The 20,948-nt window shown below is 41.7% G+C and overlaps 1 protein-coding gene across 1 annotated transcript; it reads left to right on the forward strand.

Annotated features, from left to right (window-relative positions):
- The first annotated feature begins 11,567 nt into the window (after positions 1-11,567).
- amigo1 (adhesion molecule with Ig-like domain 1) lies at positions 11,568-18,956 on the forward strand. The gene has a single exon (XM_052035030.1). It carries the CDS (start codon positions 12,527-12,529, stop codon positions 14,069-14,071), a length of 1,545 nt encoding a protein of 514 aa, XP_051890990.1. The 5' UTR covers positions 11,568-12,526; the 3' UTR covers positions 14,072-18,956.
- Positions 18,957-20,948: the final 1,992 nt, after the last annotated feature.

Consider the following 20,948-nt stretch of genomic DNA (forward strand, 5'->3'; position numbering starts at 1 on the left):
ATTTTTTATGATAAATCCCAATATCAGTATTTATAATGGACTCAGTCTATGTAAACCTCTGGTGCTGAAATTAACCCCGCCTGCCAACAATGTCATGCATCTGAAGTTGGACACTTTTATTTCTTACAAGGGCAAGACAATGCTGAATTTAAAAGGTCGAACAGAAGTTTACAAATTTTAATATACAGGATTATATTGTGCATCAACAGCACAACTAAATATTTTTCTTACATTTTTATTATAAGTGGAAATAAGTGATAAACACCTTCTGAAGCAAAATTGAGTTAAGTGATTTAAATATATACTATGCGTGTGTGTGTATGTATATATATATATATATATATATATATATATATATATAATGATAAATGGACTCAGGTAATTCTGGCAGTTCCTGAGTTCCAGCTCAATGTCCTGTGGGAAAGTGAAAAAGGAAAGGCATACAAGGGTACTGCTAATACTCTAGCACACACTTCATCTGAATGCAGCACCCTGCTAGAACCACAGGGCAGTTGAATTAACCCAGTCGTTTATCACGGGATGCAGAAATAGGACTGTAAATGTAGCTGTGGCCACAGAGGAAAGAGTCAGGAGGTTCTGTAATGAGTCCAGAGTCTGTTCCAATGTGATTGTGGTCTACTGTGAATTCTTAGTTGCTTTATGTTAATCTGCTCCTCCTACTTTCATCATTAGCACTGCGGGTGAGTTAGCACGCAGTGCACCATCGCTGAAGGCACAGCTGAGGCACCTATTAATACTCTTGACAACGGCTCCCAGCCAAGCCTGTACTGAAAACAAAATGAGCAGGTTCTTAAGCATGTGGATGAGAAACTAAAGGGAAGGAAAAGCCAAGGTATGATAATGACAGCAGCACAACTGTAGCTTATTACGAAGTAATTGTGTGGTAAAGCAGGGGGTTTCACTTAACCCTTCAAAGTCTGTAGCAGAGCATATTCCCACAGAAATAAAAGGTGATGATGTCAAGAGAAACTGAACTTTAACAGTGGTTGAGGTCCCTGAGTACTTCATAGGCCTCTGGCAACATTTATGGTTAGGTTGGTGTCATAAACTGTAAGGACAATGTATAGTTTAGGGTCGCCTCATGATAGGAAGGATGCAGAGCCTTTGGAGAGGGTGCAGAAGAGGTCCACCAGGATGCTGCCTGGATTAGAGAGTATTAGCTATAAGGAGAGGTTGGACAAACTTAGATTGTTTTCTCTGGAATGTCAGAGACTGAGCAGAGACCTGATAAGGTTTATAAAATTATTAGAGGCATAGATAGGGTAGATGGTCAGAGTCTTTTTCCAAACATTAGAAATGTCAAATACTAGCAGACATAGCTTTAAGGTGAGAGGGGAAAAGTTTAAAGGAGATGTGCAGGGTAAGATTTTTATTCAGAGAGTGGCAGGTACCTGGAACGCACTGCCAGATACCTACCTGTCTAAATAACTCTTAAATGCCACTAGAGTGTTTCCTTCCACTACCACCAGGGGTTAGGGCTAGGGTTACTTAGACAGGCACATGAACATGCAGGGAACGGAGGAATATGGATCATGTGCAGGCAGATGGGTTTAGTTTAATTTGGCATTATGGTCGGCCTAGACATTGTGGGCCAAAGGGCCTCTCTTGTGCTGTCCTATGTTCCATGTATGGATTAGGAGCAGGAGAAGGTGTCTTTAACGTAATGGACTTTTCAAGGCACTTCACAATACAAGAGCACAGGGGGTGAATTTCCTATCCTGGTTCCCCACTTTTCCCTGGCTTTGCCTTTCTTATAAATTGCTGAATTTCTAACATTTACCAGTTCTGTTAAAAGATCCACAACTGAATTTTTAACTCTTTCTTCACAAATACAATCCAATCTGCAGAGAGTTTTTCAGCATTTTCTGTTTTTATCTCAATATCATTTTGTTGTTTCAGTACCCAACGACACCACATAAAAAACAGATCTCATTTCACCGATTATTTCCTTTTCTATCTGTACTCTCATCCTTTTAGACCTATTAAATAGTTATATACTGTTGTAGAAACAGAAGTGGCGATGACCCTGAATTGACCTGCCCTGCCCTCTATCTGACAACATTAGCACACATACTGTGTGGGCAAGGGAAATGAGCTGGAAAATTGCTTGTAAAATGAAAACAAATCAACTTTCTTCTTACATGTATTTTCTTATCAAACCTTATAGTTTTAATTTTGCACCAAGACAATTTTGCATCAAAAGATGATGAACCTGGCTGGAAGGTGGGTATAGTTGTTGGAGGTGAATCTTTACTCAAGAAATCAGAGAGATCATCTGCCAATACACAAGCACTGAGCTATTGAAACACTTTGTAATGTTTCTGCTGTTGTAAGCTGATCTCATTTACTTGAGCTGTGGGGTCCACAGAGGCAACACCACACCTCATCAATAAGCAGGAGATGCCTGACAGCATGGAAGCAGCTGGACATTGTGTTAGTATGCACAATGTGTGTATGCGTGAGAGTTAATTATACATGGCCTGCCATTCAGTACACTCTGCATAAGGGCCTGAGATTTAAACACTCACACCTATAAGCTCCCTCTTGTATGTTATCCTGGGTATATCAGTTTCTATGTATTGTTCTGCTTCATTTGACAAGGATAACTACACCTACAAGGATAATCTCCTCCAATAATGCTGCTCCATCCCTCAACTGCCTTCACCTGATTTCATTCTTTTAGCCAGTGACCAAAAAAAACTGCAGATGCTGGAAATCTGAAATAAAAATACAGAACATGCTGGAAACACTCAGCAGATCAGGCAGCATCTGTGGAAAGAGAAACAGTTAATGTTTCAGGTCCTTGACCCTGTGTCAGAACTGGGAAAGAAAGAGAAAAAAAAACAAGTTAGTTTGCAGAGAAGGTGGGGGAAAGATGGGTAGAAAAAAAGGAATATTTCTAGTTGGGTGAAACCAGATGACTTAAAATAGTGGTTATAAGCCCATTATGCTTTGTTGTCTGTGTCATGTGTTGCTCATTGCAAGGCTGTGGGACATGCCCAGCAGGCCAAACTATACTAATAGAAAGAGAAAATGCTGACGGGCAGACAGATAGAAAGCACAAGTTACTTAAAGTTGGAGAATATGATACTGAGTCTGGATTGAAGATGAGGTGTTCTTCCTCAAACTTATATTGGGTCTCATTGCAACAGTGAAGGTCACAAAAAGACAGGTCAGAATGAGAGTGGGATAGTGAATTCAGGTGCAAGTCGAAGCTCAGGCTCACTTCTGCTAACAGAACACAGGTGTTCTGCAAACCAGTCACCCAATCTGTGTGCTTGGTTTCTGCAGTGTAGAGGAGACCACATGGTGATCATCAAATGGAGTATAGTAGATCAGGAGAAGTGCAAGTGAATCGCTGTCTTACCTGGAAAGACTGTTTGGGTCCCTGGATGGTGGGAAGGGAAGGACAGAGCTGCAGCTCCTGTGGTTCCATGGGAAAGTGCCATAACATGGGAAGTGGTTGGTCAGGACAGAAGAGTGGGCAAGGGAATTGTGAAAGGAGTGATCCTTTTGAGTGGATGAATGGTGAAGGGAGGAGGTGGTGTGTGGTGGGATCTTGTTGGAGTGGGCAGAAATTACGACAGATGATCCATTGAATACAGAGGCTGGTAGGGTGGAAGGTGAGGATCGGGGGAGCCCTGTTCTTGCTTTATCCAGGAGGAGAAGAGATGAGAGCAGAGCTGCAGGAAATAGATGAGATGCAACCAAGGGCTTTGCTCGCTGCGTTAGAGGGGAAGTCACAGTTCAGGAAAAAGGAAGACATTTCAGAGGCACTTGTGTGGAATGTTTCCCTTTTCACAAATGCTGCTTGCCCTGCTGGAGCTTTCCAACATTTTGTCCTTAGTTCATTTTTAGCCATACAGATATCCAGTGACTTCTGATCCCTACTCATGTGTTGCTACCTCCCAAAGTCCCTTAACATTGATCCATTCCTATTTCTTGTCTACGTTCTCTCTGTGGTGATATCATCCACAAAGGATAGGTTCCACATATGCATTGACCACACCCAGGTGACACCTCCCTCATCTCTGATTTGACACATAGTTTATCCAGTAAAATGCGCAGAAATTTCATCCAACTAAATATGGGGAAACCATTGTTTTCGGTCTCTGCCAAAATACTCTGTTCTCTATTTATTTACCCCCTTCTTCATACAGGCAACTGTCAGAGATGGAAACAAACTGCTTGGTGCAGTGTCATTGAGATGACCTTCCAAACATATATCTGTTCCATCATCAAGATCACATGTGTTCATCTCCTTAGTATCTCCCAATTCCACTCAGCCTCAACTTATCAACCACTGAAACCTTCATTTATTTCTCTATTATCTGCATACTTAATTATTCCAATTGTCTGCGAGCTGCTAACTCAATTGTAAACTTGAACTCATGCAAAGCTCTGCCCATATCCTATTCCCCTTTCTTCATGTGCTGTCGACCTACATTAGCTCCTGGTTTGGCAACAATTCAGTTTTGACATTCTTATCTTTGTTTCTTGTCCATCCATGGACACTTTTCCTTATCTCTTTAGCCTCCATATCTGATAACCCCCTGAGATCACTGTGCTTCTTGTTTTCTGACCTCTTGCACATCCCTAATCACAGTCACTTTTATTAATCCTCTTAAGGTAGGAAAGAAAGGCAAAGAGATTTAGGGAGGGAATTCCAGAGTTTGGGATCCCGGTTACTGCTATCTTAAGAGGATTAACAAAAACTTCTTTTACTAAATTTATTATCACCTGAAAGCTTCCATGAAATGGTCCAATGAAGCACCTTTTGTAATTTCACTCTGTTAAAGGCACTATGTTGTTGTTATTATAATGCTGCTTACAAATGGACATGTCTAAAAGTCATGTTTGCTTATTTGGTTTCAATTTCCTGCAGCATTATGTGATTTTTTTGAACCTACTGTCTCCTGCTGTTGTGGACTCTATCAATTCCTACCTTTGGTTTTGTTTCTTATTACAAGCAGTGTTTCTTCAGTAGAAAATTTTCATCATTACCAGGAACATTAGGAAATTACCAGAAAGAAATACGTGCCCCTAGCACTCAATGTTGCTGAAATCTTCAAGGTACTGAAAGAAACTTGGAGTGTTTGAGTAAACTCAGCACTGAGTATAGAGACACAAGAAATTCTGCAGATGCTGGAATCTGGAGCAAAGGGCAGTCATCAATAAAACAATAGAATATGGAACTACAGTGGCCATTTACTTAGAAAGCAAGACAGAGGAAGATAAACTGTCAGAGTTCGGATATGGCCAAACCTTGAGCACTGGATCCAGTTGTGATCAGACTACATCTTAATCACTGCATCCAGTTCTGGTTAGACTACAGTTTAAACACTGGATCCAGCTCTGTTCAGACTGCACTGGAGTATAGTGTCAGATTCTATTCAAGCCACCTCTTGAACATAGTTCTGGTTATTTGCTACTCTGCAATCACCCCTGAATATACCAGCACTAATTTTGCCTGTACTTCTATTTCTGGGCTTCTATTCCCCTCAACTACCCAGAAATTTTCATGATACAAGTATAGATTGATCAGAGAAACATAGCAGTTAATAGATGAAAAATCATTAAGATCTGTCTACATTGCTTTCTGCTATCCTGGTAATAGCATGATAAAGAATCTGTAGACCAATGGCAGTAATTTATCGCTATCAGTCTATAACAGACTCAGATATGAGGAGAGGAAAGCTCCTAGTGGTAAAGTGCCAAGTCACCTATTCCTGCTAAGTATAAGAGAAGGGAAGTTACAGGGAAAGAGCTGTGGAGAAAAAGAGTGACGTGGAAAAAACAAAGAAGCTGAACACTAAACTTCTTGTTTAGTGCAATTGCCACAACACCTCTGCTCCCACACTGCAATTCTCCACACATATTCTGTTTGCCTCTTTTAACCATGCCCAGATTCTAGGCCAAGGCAATGCTTCAGATATAAGTGGAAATCAGTTTCCCAGTACTGATACTTCTGGGACTCATCAACAGTATCTCTCTGTAGTGCTGATAATAAATGGGAATAAGACTACGGTGAATGGCCTTTGATCAGATAAATTGTTGAATTTCTATAGCACTTACCATCTCCCTGCTTCTCTATTATCTAGAGGGTTATTTCTGCTAATAGGCATCCTCTTTCCTCTCCTTAGATGGTCATGAGAAACTGTTCCCTTGGCTATGCCAATTAGCAGAAAGATCCTGCATTTCCAATGAAGCAAGACAACTATACTCTAAAACCAACATACAATTTACTGTTTGCATTTAACTTCCAACAAAAGGGACAACATCTAGCTGAGTCCTGGTACTGGACATAGGTAATGAACAGAAATCAAAGAGCAACTAATAGGGTTAGGAAGAGATCTTTCAAAAATTGGCATTGCCAGCATGGTCATCATTTATTGCTCCTTCATTAACTGTCCAAGAGATATGTTGGTGGGCCTTCTTCCTGACCTGCAGCTATTGTATGCTGAGAAGCTGTTAGTGATTTTAATATGATTCAGTAGTGCAAGGGCAGGTAAGTACATAACATAACAAACAGAAGCAGCAGTAGGCCTTTCAGTTCCTTGTGCCTGCTCTGCCCTCCTGTGAGATCATGGCTGATCATTATCACTTTCCTGCAAAAGACCAATAACCTTTGATGTTCCTAATATCCTAAAACCTATCATTCTCTTGCCTTTTCACAGATGTACAGAAACTTTTACAGTCTGTTTTGATGTTTCACCCCAGGTTGCTCCTGTATTCTACCTTGCCTTTGCTCTTCAATGGCCCTCACTTGCTAAATTCTGAAATTTTCCAGACCTCAGGCCTACTGCTCATTTTGACAACATTATAAGCCTTTCTTACGATACAATAAACTTCTTTTATTATCTATGGTTGGACCACATTTCGTATTGGGATTTTGAGTCTTAAAGGGATATATAATTGTTGTAAACCATGTATCACTTTTCTTAAATGACAGTAATCAGCACACTAATGATGTACATGCCAAATCTACTATAGCAGGTCACATAGCTTTGTTGTTTCCTTTGTTTAGACTGAAGACTCTGATTTAAAATTGAACTAAATCACTTTCCAACTTTATATAAAATTCTATATTATGGTCACTCTTCCCTAAAGCCCTCTTAACCACTGTTTCAGGTTATTGATTAACTCTTTCTCATTGAACAATACTGGATCTAAAATAGCTTGTTCCCTCGTTAGTTCCTCAATGTACTGATCTAGAAAATCATCTATGACTGCTAATTTTGTGTTTCCTATGTGTATGTAGATTACTGTGTTATCCTCTAATTCTCAGATCTATATTATGCACTACATTACCATTATTTCTTCATTTTCTGAGCTAAGATAATTTCTCTCAACTGCTTTAATTATGAAGGTTTCCCCTCCTCCTTTCCTATTTTGCTTGTTTCTTTTAAAGACATTTAACTTTAATTCTGGACTATTTAATTCTCAAACTTTATTACTCTGTAACCACCTCTAAATAATGGCTATAAGATCATATTCACTTATTTTTACTTATGCCATTAATTCCTCTATGCATAAGCTTTATTAGGATTGGAGAACAGTCACTTAATTCTCCAGGAGAGTCAAAAGATTGTAGATGCTGGAATCTGGAGCACCCAGACTGGGTATGGACAGCAATGGGCAAGAACAATTTGTTTTCAATAGTTTGAGTTTGATGGTCACATTTCCTGAAGCAATAATTCTGGAATATTTTAAATCTGAATTCAAGGTCTCAGACTGCTATGGTGGGATTTGACCTCTCATTTCCTGATTATTCCAGTCTTCCTGAACAACCATATGAGTGAACAATATCATTAATTAAGAATTACAGTTGTTCCAATTTCCACTTTAAGACCAAATATCTGTTGTGACACACGTACCAGGGCTGACATGAGCACGGGGGAAGATGAGATAAAATAGATGGGTAGCTGTTGCCCAGCAGTTTTAAAAACATGCAGACTGCGTGATGAAAGGATGGCTGAATAAGGGGAGAAGCTTCACAACTTTGAGTTCCTCAGAAATAATAAATTAGACTAAGAGTGCAACGAGCCTTGATTTAAGGAGGATGCAGATACAGGGAGGATGTAAAGTGTGTGAGACCTACATTAGAGTTCCCTCTACAATGTCCCATGGAAGATTGGATATAGAATAAGTCTCCCTTTATTCCCTCCAAACTCTCTCAAGGCAGGTTCAATGCAAGCTAGGTACAGAGTAAATCTCCTTCTTCCAGCAAACACTCCCAGATCAAGTACAACATATATTAGATATTGATTAAATCTACCTTTATACTGTCTGATCAATGTCCCTGGGACAGATGCAGAATGCATTAGATGCTGAGTAAAGCTGATTCTAAACTCTTCATCAAAAAATCTTAACACAGTGATGGCATAGAGTAAATCTCAATCTACACTGTTCTATCAAACATCTTTAGCTAAGGTTATATGCAGAATAAAACTCACTCTACACTTTCTCATCCAATAATTTTGCATGCATAGACATCAATCTACATCTAAATCTATATTGTGTCATGTAAAAATAACTCCAGCTATAGAACCCTGCCATCCACCCCTCACCGCGGGAGAAGTGTGCCATTGTCAAAGTAATGCATCCAAGCATTTTCAGTATGGCCAGTATGAGGACTGCTCTAGTGCCTTGGGCACAAATTCCAAGCTTCCTGCTCCACTGCAGAACTAAGGGATGGTGCATTGTTGGAGGTGATTTCTTTCAGACAAGAACATAAACCAAGGCACAATATCTCATCCCAGATGGGCAGAAAAGATCCCACAACACTTTTAGATGAGCAAAGGAAGTGCTCCCAGTGTCAGCGCTTATCGCTGAATAAGTGGCTAAAACAAGTAGGTGAGTCATTAAACCTTTTGTGTTCTTGGGATATTGGCTGTGACTTTCTTTCCACTACAAATGAGTACACATCAGTTGGTTGTCCCAATTTGCTTTAAAATCAACTTTGGCATCCTATCCTATCAAGGTGAAAGGCACAATTTAGATTGAAACTTTTTCTTCAATTTCCACTGCAATTCTCAGATTTTCATATTGAATAAAAAAACAGAAAATTCAGGAAATACTCAGCAGGTGCAGCTGCAACTTGGGAAGAGAAACAGATAAGATGTCTTTATTAGTCACATGTACATCGAAACACACAGTGAAATGCTTCTTTTGCGTAGAGTGTTCTGGGGGCAGCCTGCAAGTGTTGCCACGCTTCCAGCGCCAACATAGCATGCCCACAGCTCCCTAACCCGTACACCTTTGGAATGTGGGAGGAAACCGGAGCACCCAGAGGAAACCCACCCAGTCACAGGGAGAACGTACAAACACCTTACAGACAGCGGCGGGAATTGAACCCGGGTTACCGGCGCTGTAACAGCGTTACGCTGACCTCTACACTACCGTGAAACAGTCATTTCGGGTCAATGACAATGGGAGCGATGCTGAGTGATGCCACCCAGATGGAAACAGGTGGTGGTTGGGACAGATGTGGTCAGAAAGTCTTTTCTGAGGCAAACATTTGGCTTTATACTCAGGCAGATGCCAAGGAGAGGGATGGAGTTGGTAGCTAAGCATTGGAGGCTGGGCTGGGAACCAGCACAAATACAAGTCAGGATAACGTTATCATATCACATTGTGTTGCTGGGTTCTGTGATGGAGTCGGAATTAAGCAGCATAGTGGTGCAGCTAGTAAAGCCACTGCCTCACGGGACCAGAGACCCAGGTTCAATCCTAACCTCGAGTCCTGTTTGTGTGGAGTGTGCATGATCTTCCTGTGACCACAAGGGTTTCCTCCAGGTGCTCTGGTTTCCTCCCACATCCCAAAGACATGCAGGTTGATAGTTAATTGGCCACTGTGAATGCTTCTAGTGTAGGTGGTAGAATCTGCGGCACTTGATGAGAATATGGGGAGAATAAAAAATGGGATTAAGGTAGGATTAGTGCAAAATAGGTGGTTTACGGTTGGAGTGAACTTGGTGGGCCAAGGGGCCTGTTTCCGTGCTGTATGTCACTATGATTTGAAGAAAGACATTAATCTGTTACTCAGATTGCCTCATTTTAAAAACAATTGACATGGAACTGTAATGATGTTTTAAATGTCCATCCCACCCTCACTTTAACCTTTCTATTTGTGTCGCCTTGCAATATTACAGTGAGGGGCAGGACCTTATCTTCAGTCCGGCACTTTGTAGCCTTCCAGACTCAGTATTGAATTCTGCAATTGGAGGTAACTTGGTTTCTCTACCTGGATATTTCTGGTCAAAACTGGACATCTCTAAGTCATCCATCTGGCTCAGTTTTTATCTAGTCATTAGCACAGCCTAAATTCCTAGGCATGTCCAAAAACTCTGCATTTCACAACATTTTGCACTCCTTCATTTGTATTATCACTCTCTATCAGTTGCCATTAACCTATTGATCACTCCTTTTATCGATGCACCATAGAAATCATCCTATCTGGATGCATCACGGCTTGGAATGGTAACTGCTCTGCCCAGGACTGCAAGAAACTGAAGAGAGTTGTGGACACAGCCCAGCGCGTCACAGAAACCAGCCTCCCCTCCATGGACTCTGTCTATACCTCTTGCTGCCTTGGTGAAGCATCCAGCATAATCAAAGACCCCACCCACCTGGGTCATCCTCTCTTCTCCCCTCTCCCATCAGGCGGAAGATAAAGGAGCCTGAGGGCACATACCACCAGGCTCAAGGACAGCTTCTATCCCACTGTGATAAGACTATTGAACGGTTCCCTTATACGATGAGATGGACTCTTGACCTCACACTTTACCTTGTTACGACCTTGCACCTTATTGTCTACCTGCAATACACTTCCCTGTAGCTGTGAAACTTTACTCTGTACTCTTGTTATTTTCAACTATACTACCTCAATGCACTCTATACTAACTCAATGTATCTGCACTGTGCAATGAATTGATCTGTATGAATGGTATGCAAGACAAGTTTTTCCACTGTATCTTGGTACAAGTGACAATAATAAACCAATACCAGTACCCCCACATCAATTGTGACCAGCACTGAGCTCACCATAGGCATTCTCTTTGTCCTATCCGTCCTCCCCCCACCTTCTCTGCAACTTAAAGCTAATTTATTTTTCTTTTTACCATTTCTGAAAAAGATATTTGACCAAAAAATTTACTCTCTGTTTCTTTCCACAGACGCTGCGTGACCTGCTGAGTGTTTCCAGCATTTTCTATTTCAATTTCAGATTTCCAGTATACGCAGTTCTTTTTATTTTGATGCAATAACATTCTTAATAACTGAGTAATAACAAGAAGCCACTTGGTGTTCAATTAGATCAGGTACAATTTTAATATCCACTCTCAGATGAATTATCTTTAAATCCGGTTTAAAAGTTTATAACAACTCTAATCAGATTTCGATACTGCAATCTTCAAAGGTTATTAAAATTGTTTTTAATTAAATATACGAGGAAATCAGCAAAAATGTTACATTTCAAAATATTATTGAGGGAAGGGAGAGTCAAAGAAATACGGATTTTGATCGAAACCAAATGACTGTGAATTTTTCTTTCGTGGTCATTGCAAAGATGGTGAAAAGTACTGCAGTCAATCCGGCAGCAAACCTGTCACTCGATGGGTTAACCAAAGGCTTGTACTCATTGGATGGTTGGCCTCTGCGGAATTGGCCAATGGGATGGCGAAGCTGAGGCTTCCCCTGATGGATGTTTTTCTCCTCCAATCGGGACAGAACAAAGAGGAGAGAAATAAACAATCTTGTCACTTGCGGAGAGCCGAGTGCGCAGAGAGCTGAATTGAGGAGGTCAGGAGAGGGAAGCACCGCATTCTCAACCTGGGATCATCCGCGGGAGCCGCTGTCGGGTTTCTGCCGCGGCTTGGATTGCTGGCAGGGATTTCCTGGAGCCCGCTCTCTCTCTGTCTCTCTCTGCTGCCAACCATCCCAGGAAGTCTGGTCTTTGCTTCATGCTGCCGCCTCCCGTTGCAAGCAATCCGCTCTTCCGTCCCACCCCGCATACATATATCCCTTGCCGTCTTTGCTTTATTTAAAAAAAAAGACGGCGAAGACGCTGTGGGATGCTTGAGGGATTGTTATTGCTGCTGCTGTTGCCGCAATATTGAAATGTTGATCCGCATTTAAAGAGGACCTGGATGGAAGGTGATTAACCCAGTGCCGTGATACCGCCTCTGATGTTCGATGAAAGGGACCTTCTTCAGGAGAAACAATCAGAATATTTATTTTTGCAACCAGTAAGTAAAAACTTTCCGTGTTTATCTCAGAAACTGGGCTGCAATGAGTTAAAGATCAGGCATGGTTGAAACCCCAAGAGGGACTTCTATTGGTAAATGTAGAGGAACTGTGGCACAATGCCAGTTCCTACTTGCTCTCTGCACGATGTTCAATTATTTACGGCTTCAGATGCAAGCTCCATGTGCCAGAAATGCCTCTCTCCAGCCAATGACTCTTCCTTGTGTGGCGTAAATCCTGCTCTACTCTGGCACACTCGATGACCAGTTCCTACAGCCTAGCCATGTGGTTAAGCTGCCTCTTGGAGTTCTACCTTACTAGAGGATACAACTGCGTATTTCCCTACCTATCTGTTTTGCTTCTCCTGACTCTGTGTGGCCACCGTCCTGTGAACGTATCGGCTCTGAACTGTCACTCCCATTGCATTTGTGCCAGTAACATAGTCAGCTGCACTAAAAAGGAACTGGTTAACATCCCCAACTCTCTCCCAGAATACACAGCTGTCCTGGACTTCAGTTACAACAGCCTGACTCGCTTGAGGGCTGAGTGGACGACGGTCCGTCTCGACAGACTCCACACACTGCTCCTCAGCCACAATGGCTTGTCCTTCACGTCGGAGGAAGCTTTCACGGAGGTGCCACACTTGAGATACCTTGATCTGTCCTCCAACAAGCTGAAAACTCTAGAAGAACTGCACTTCCATGGGCTGGAAGAGCTGGAGGTCCTCTTGCTGTACAATAACCAGATTTCTCAGATTGACAGGACTGCATTCGAAGGCTTGAACAGGCTTCAGAAGTTGTACCTGAGTCAGAATCTGATCACCCGATTTCCACAGGAGTTGGTGGAAGCAAATACCAGGCTGCCCGAACTGGAACTTTTGGATGTGTCTAGTAATAAGATAAAGTCTCTTCCTATTCAGGAGCTCAAAAATCTACCTGCATATCTTAAAAACGGTTTGTACTTACACAATAATCCCTTGATCTGTGAGTGTAGCTTGTACCTTATGATCATCCAGTGGCATACTCGGCAGTTCAGTTCTGCTGTGGACTTCAGGAATGAATATAAGTGCGTCCTTCCTTTGAACCACAAGGTGTCTATCAAGCTCTTTGACTTGCAAGAAGAGTACATGAACTGCAGCACAATTGTGGATTCAGAGGTGGAGGCCTTCTTGGAGGGGACCTTGACAATTCACTGCGACACCAGACTGAGGAACATGATAAAGGTCTGGGTGACCCCAGACAATGAGACCATTCAGGCCGGCCACAACAACCAAAGTCTCAAGATGTTGCCCAATGGCAATCTGCAGCTCAGCAACCTGCGACCTGAAAATTCAGGGACTTACACTTGCTTGGCTAGCAGTAGCCAGTTCAATGAGACAATACATGTGCAGCTGAAAGTGCACAACTCCACGGCAAGTCCAACGCATGAAACACTGAACACAGCATACACTACATTGGTTGGGTGCATTGCCAGCGTAGTTTTGGTTCTCATCTACCTGTACCTCACACCGTGTCGTTGTTGGTGCAGGAACAATGCTGATAAGCAGAGGAACCAGCAGGAAGAAAGCATTCACTCATCCATGCTGAGCGCCAGTTCCATCCACGATGTCTCTGCAGATAAAGCTGCCATGGACCGGCGTGTGGCTTTCATAGAGCCAGCCAAGGAAGCACAAGGACAGAATGGGAAACACAAACCGAACGCCGTGGAAGAATTTGAGGATAAGAGACTCTTAACGGTGCCCAGAAAGAAATCTGACTGCGGCTCCGTTGGCTCTGTGTCCTCAGACTCTCCCATTGTCGTTTAACACAATGGATGGGAGCCATAGTCTGTGCAGCGTGCACAGGCTTCTGGCAGGCTGCAGGGTGAGTGGTGCCGATGCTTAGCATCCGATGCCCACGCTTCATCAGCAGTCAATGGGCCACCCATGTGACTCTCGATTCGGCTAAAACAACTTGCAGTAATGTTGCCAAGGCACAACCTGAGAAGGCAGTCTGAAGGATCACCGTGAGATCTAAACTGTTCAAAATATTCCATATTTATTTTTCTTAAGTTATTTTATACTCCTCGCTGGCTAACTGTGTAGAGGCTTTGCAGCTTTCTAAACTGCAACTGTGTCCAACCAACTTGCTCCAGTGGTGACTGGATTGCCTGACTTGAGTGGCTGACGTGGATAAACCTGCTTAGCCATGAGAGCACTTCCACAGGTGACCCACAGGATTCTAAAGAAACGTTGGAAATGATCAGAATAACAGAAAACCCTGCAATTGACCCAATGAGCTGAGCATAAAGGGAATGATATACAAATCGAGAGATTACTTCTGGTATAGTAGGGGAGCAGTGTACATCAGCAAAGTCAAAATAACAACAAAGGTGGAATGCCCTTAACAAGTGGCCAGTTAATACATCAGGGAATCAGCAACCTGTCTTGCCAGCAGTAATTCATAATGGTGGGATCGCAGCATGACCTGGGAACAAGCTTACCTAGGGGTCATTGGATAACTGATTGTCCTACAGCAATGGATGGCAGACCTGAACCTTCACACTGTGTAGTTTGCATTCTCTTCCATCTGATTAATCCTGCAAAGATGCAGCAATGAAAAATGGACAGAATTGAACTCAAAATGACGCACATCGTAACAGTTTCCAGAATGTAATGAGGAAGATGGGGAATAAACTCATGCACATTGATAAGGTTCAACGATATCTACGTACGAGTGCCTCAGCTCGGGTGAATTTTGGATGATCAGTATTTATCATGATACTTGGTTTACCATCCTTTGGGCTGGAGTGGAATAACAAATTAATCAATGCCTTCTTCCCTGTCATTTTGATCTGACCTACTCTGAATTGGGTTCTGTAATGACTAGACTGATGAAACTTGCTTATCTGCAAAAGGTAGCCGCTTGAGGAAGATTTTGGAAGGTAACGTTAACCAGCACCTATGGAACTGCTGCACAGTGAGAATTAGCAGAGCAGAGAAAAGAATACAGTGGACCTGAATTTAATGCATGCCTGAAACTCAACAAAGCCAGTAACTGAGAGATAAGAGCCAGCTAATAAAAAAAAAGAAAGAACTCTGCATATATATTGCACCTTTCATGACCTCAGGATGTCCCTAAGCACTTCGCAGCCAATGAAGTACTTTTTAGAAGTATAGTCACTGTGGTAAAGTAGAAAGCATATGGATTGGTGCAATAACAGGTTAATCTCAAATATTCCTTGTCTCAGTGTTATGTGTTATGTTTTACACTATGTTACTCCAACTGTCCAATGCAAGCACTGCAGTACATGAATAATTGCACACCTCTCTACAGCATGCAGTGAAGCAGTGTCACCCCTAACTTATCTCTAGCACACTTATCATCTCGCTAGTTTGTCACCAATTCCCATACACTGAGTTGTAGAGTTTTTAAGAATGATACAAAACAAAGATCTACATAACTAAAATCTAATTAGTCTGAGATTAAAAACAGGCACTGCATGTAGGCTTGTAAATGGGGTGTACTGCATGCATCTGCTTGAAGATGCCAATATTTATTTCAAAAATGATTTGTTTTTGTGGTGTCTGTAATTACAGGTAGTCTGTTTCAGGGCAACAACACATCCAAGGATATTAGACAATCACGCGTTGCTTGTGTCTTGTAATTTGTGCCCAGTTTTCTGTTAAGTGCCTTGATACTTTTCCATGTCTTTGCTATTTCATATAATTCCTCTAGTTTACAGTGGCGTAAAGAACATGATAGTTTTTGATAAGGGATGGAGAATCAAGTGGAAAGGAGGAAAATATTTAATAGGGTCGGCTTCTGAGAGTTGGGGGGTGGTGGGAAGTTCTGACATAATTTGTCACAATTTATCCGAGGTAGATGTACCCAACACACCAAAGATGTAGTGTTGGTGGTTTTGTTCCTCTTTTCACAGATGCTGGAAGTTTTCTGATCACTGAAGTTCAGTACAAGTCATTAACTCCATAACCAGAGCGTGTGGAATAAAATCATGAGTGTCTGAGTATTCTGAGAAGGGTTAATAATATAAGTGATTAAAGAGCAATAATGCTGAAGAGATGATCATCTGAAAGAAAGCTGTGTAAAGGGGAGACAAAAATTCTCAGGCTGCGTCATCTCCCAGGCTCTCTTTCTGATGTGAAAACAGAAAATGCTGGAAACATTCAGCAGATCAGGCAGCATTTGTGGAAAGAGAAGCTGTTAATATTCTGTTTTTATTTCAGATTTCCAGCATCTGCAGTCTTTTTATTCCAATTTAGTGATCCTTGAGTAAGATTGATCATTCTATTTATATTTTTTATGCAAAACAATCCCTCGTTATGTTTCTGAAGAGCAAGCAGTACTGGATGTGCAGCAGGGAACATTATAAGAAAGATCTAGTTGTAATGCAGCAAACAATTTGTAAACAACATGCTCCTAGAATTAGTAATGTGATAATGGCTAGGTAATTTTATTTTAGTGATGTTGGCTGTGAGATAAATATTAGCCAGTCTGCCAGGAAGAACCCCCTTGCTATACTGGCATTTATGCCATCAGAACTTTTACCACCACCTGAAAGGAAAGATGGGCCCTTAGATTAATGTTCCTTCTGAAAGACAGCATCAGCACTAGCACTAGTGCAACACTGGGAAGGTCAGACTGGATTATGTGCTTGAGTCCAATCAAATTGGGGTAGAAGCCTTTTGCTGCCTGCAGTATAATTGCAATGAGCGACAAGCCCCAAAAGGACTACCTAATAACTTTAGACATGCTCCATATCACCAAGCAGCCGGGTTTCCAAGCACTTGGCTAGTGGTCAGTGGAGTATCGCTTTTATATAAGCACATTGTTCAGAGATCTGCACTTATCCCTCAATCAGAGATTAATGTAGAACTGGCAATATAGCTGGGGTCCATCATTCCAAATTGCTCTAAGCTGACTCAGCCATCACATCCATGTGCCTGTTTGTGAACTCAAAGATGTTTTTAAAAAAACAGCAAGCAAATGGCGTGAAATATTGTTCAGTCAATCATGTTGTTGAATGTGTTAGGCAGAGAAAACATTGTTTGTCTTTCTGGCTTTTGTCAAGTGTCTTGTAAGCAGAGTGTAGGAGACTGCCCTCTGCAGCTGTGATCTTTGTCCCTCCTATTGTCACTCTTGTACAATGTCTTGTGATTTTAGTAACAACTTATCATATTGTGTAACTACAAACTCAATTAACTGCGTGCACAGAGTCCAGAGTGCAAGTCTCACCAGCTCTCACCCTGTCCTCTAACATTAAACTACGCTAGTGTTTTATTCTCAGTCCCTTTCAATAACAGGAACCTTTGATTGACGATGTGCGCAAACTCCAGTTCTTTCCATTGGCTGAATGCCTTTTGACCAGTTTCAGGGTTTCCCCCTGGAGTAGGGTTTTTTTTTGCTGATTATTCTTAATCCAGAGGAGAATTGAATCTGATCGTAACACATCTACTGCCCTCACCCCAACCCACCCACTGCCAATAATGGACTTTTAACAGAAGTGCTCTCGTTGTAATCCCCTGGAAATGATTTAACGCACACTGCATCTCGTGAAAGGAAGTTGCCAAATCCAGCATGAATTATACTCATTGAACCATCAATATTGTTGTCAAGAGTTTTGGTTTGCTAAATGCAGCATTTTTAATTTATACACTAATGTATTGTTAATTTGTGAATTCCTGGCTGTTCCAGTACTTATGAACAATTTCACCTACAGATTTGTATGTAGAGCTGAATTAAAGGCACATGGAACATTAAGAAAATTTAACTCTTGCTCTTTAACAAGTGTTCTTGGTCTGAACCAGCACCTGACACTACATGAGTAAGTTTAAAGCAGATCTATTTTGGAAGCTATGAGATTATTGCAACTGCCTTTTTTAATTCTTTAGTGTTGCTGCAAATTCCTCCTGGCTAAAATAACTCAAGTCTTCAGTGGACAGCTGTAGACAACTTTAACCGAGAGTCAATGAATGTGACAGGCTGAAGTTAGAAATAAAACCAAAGTTACAAGAGATTTATAGCATAAAAATGGGCCACTTGGCACTATGATCATCATGCCATTATTTATACTCCACATGAGGAAGAAGGGAATAGAAGGACAAGGTGACTGGATGAGATGAAGAGGGGTGCAAGGAGGCTTGTGTGGAGAATAAACACCGGCAGGGAGTAGCTGACCAAGTGGCCTTTCATGTGCTGTAGATTCTGTGTAATCTTCTACTATTCCGTTTTCCTTCTTCTCCACATCTAGCTTCCCCTTAACAGAAATCATGCAATTTACCTCAACCTTTCCAAGCAGTACTGAGTTCTAACCACTTTGAGTAAAGAGATTCCTCCCGAATTCCTTACAGGTCCTGCTTGTGCATGTTTTAAGAAACCCACAGGGGAAAAGCAGCAGTCTCGCATTTCCTTGTCTCATTATCACTCATTTCTACTTTCATTCTGCCTGTAATTGGAGCCACAGTAAAAAATACAGCCCCTTATACAGCTCACTAAATATGAATGAAATAATATGTTGCAGGAAGCGTACTTGTTCCGATTTTATGTTGCTGATTTTGTACATTACCAAATGAAACATTACCAAATGAAACAGTCCACACCAAGAAACACAATCATAAGGGAACATGCTGACTTGTTACAATGCCACAGGGCTGGAATCAGTTTCAAGGTTGGAATGTTGTATTTGTCTGTTGCTTTTGTGACTTTACATGTTATTTGACAGCCTAGTCTGAAATTAAATCTGTAGAAGGTATTAGCCCTGATTGTGAGGTTTCATTTTGTAATTTTCTTTGTATGAAGATCTTTCCTGAGGGCACCAGTCATTTCAACCAACAATAAGAGCTGACTGCTGGAGATGTTGATGGTTGAACATTTGTCTCTTGGATGGCACAGAAGGACAAGAAGGATTTCCATTTATGGTGTGGTATTAAAGATGGGGAAACCCACACCACAGTTTTCTTCCCAGAGCAGATTGTATTTGGAATGAGACTGTCCGTATGAATAGCATGTAATCACAAGCCTTTTTAATCACCTGACTCTCAGAGGTACAGCAGAAAGCTTTACCTAATCTAGGAAGATATAGGCAATTATTCTCATTTTAATCAGTGCAGGTCTTTGAATCACAGAGCTGTACAGCATAAAATCAGGCCCTCCGGTCCACCACTTTTGATCTGCACTGAGAGTGAAAAGTGTTAAACAAATGCAAATCTTTCTTTAGAAGCAATATGTTTCTATCTTTCTTTAGATCTATGTAAGATCATTTACACAGGACCATGTCCCAATTGTATCAAGGGTTACCATTTCTGGTGATGTACTCCTGAGGGATTCATTGTGCAATGTCCTTACTCTAATTGTTTACTTTCTAGAATCTGCCAGTAGTTCCTCGACCTTGTCAGTCACTGCTGCACCCCACAACCAGTTGAGAGCTGAACTGGCTCTTAATTACCCAATTGAATAATAGTTGACTTGTCAATATGAGATGTTTTGATATCTGATAAATGTTCAAAGAAAGTGAAAGAACAATATCACATACGATTGTAACGCTTCCATGATTTTATCCCCTGCATCTTGTTCATTAATCTTCAATTCCAGAAACCTGCAGGGCAACCCTGGGAGGTTGACAACTCATTAAATTCAAGGTCAGAACTACACTGGGCCTTTTTATTTCCCCAACCTGAAAACAAAACAAGTCTAATAAAGTACCCCAGTGATGCAATTATCTAGATCTATAAATTAGCCCTTGCAACCCAATAGCATCTAGTACTGCTGTGATCCCATGCCCAAAATATTAGCCATTTAGTAAGTTACCTCATCCTCACCAATGTAGCTGTAGTGGATGCACCTATTCATGGCAGAATTGGTATAAGTGACCACTGCACAGTCCTTGCGCAGGCAAAGTCCTGCCTTTACGTCAAGTACACCGTTCATCAAATATGCTAAATGGGATTGTCTCAGAACGGATCTTACAGTTCAAACCTGGGCCACCCTGAGGCACCGTGGACCAACGGCAGCAACAGAAATGTACACTACCTCAATCTGTAGTCTCATGGCCTGGCACATCCCTCACTCTCCCATTACTATCCAGCCAAGGGATCAACCTTTGTTCAAAGAGGAGTGCAGAAGCACTGCTGGGAGCAGCAACAGGCGTGGCTTAAAATGATGAGGTACCAGCCAGGTGAAGCTACAGTTCAGGTCTACATGTGTGTTAATCAGCAAAAACAACATGCAATAGACAGAGCTAAGATATCTTACAATCAATTAATCTGATGACATCCCTGAAGTCTTACATATTTATTCATGAGTGATGGCGGATAATTAAACAGAAGAGTCTCCAAGTACATCTCCATCAAGGATAGTGGGGCCCAGCATGTGTGTGCTGAAGGCTGTTCAGCCAGACATACACATCTTGGCTTCCTTCTGGAAAACCAACTGGACCGGCCACATAAACACAGTGGCTACAACCGCAAGTCAGAGGGTTATCTGGAGCAAATGACTCACCTCCTGACACCCCAAAGTCATTCCATCACTTACACAGTATAAATCAGGAGCATGATGGAATACCCTTCACTTGCCTGTGCCCACAACTCTCATGAAATGCAACTGTCCATGAGAAAGATGCCCACTTGATTAGCTCCCGATCCACCTCCCTAGATATCCAATCCCTCCATCACCATTGCACAGTGG

This window comes from Pristis pectinata, chromosome 20, assembly GCF_009764475.1.
Source record: "Pristis pectinata isolate sPriPec2 chromosome 20, sPriPec2.1.pri, whole genome shotgun sequence".
Lineage (NCBI taxonomy): Eukaryota > Metazoa > Chordata > Chondrichthyes > Rhinopristiformes > Pristidae > Pristis > Pristis pectinata.

Bases quoted from the DNA above. Each gene is read 5' to 3' on its own strand.
- amigo1 (XM_052035030.1), top strand. From the start codon at position 12,527: ATGACCAGTTCCTACAGCCTAGCCATGTGGTTAAGCTGCCTCTTGGAG.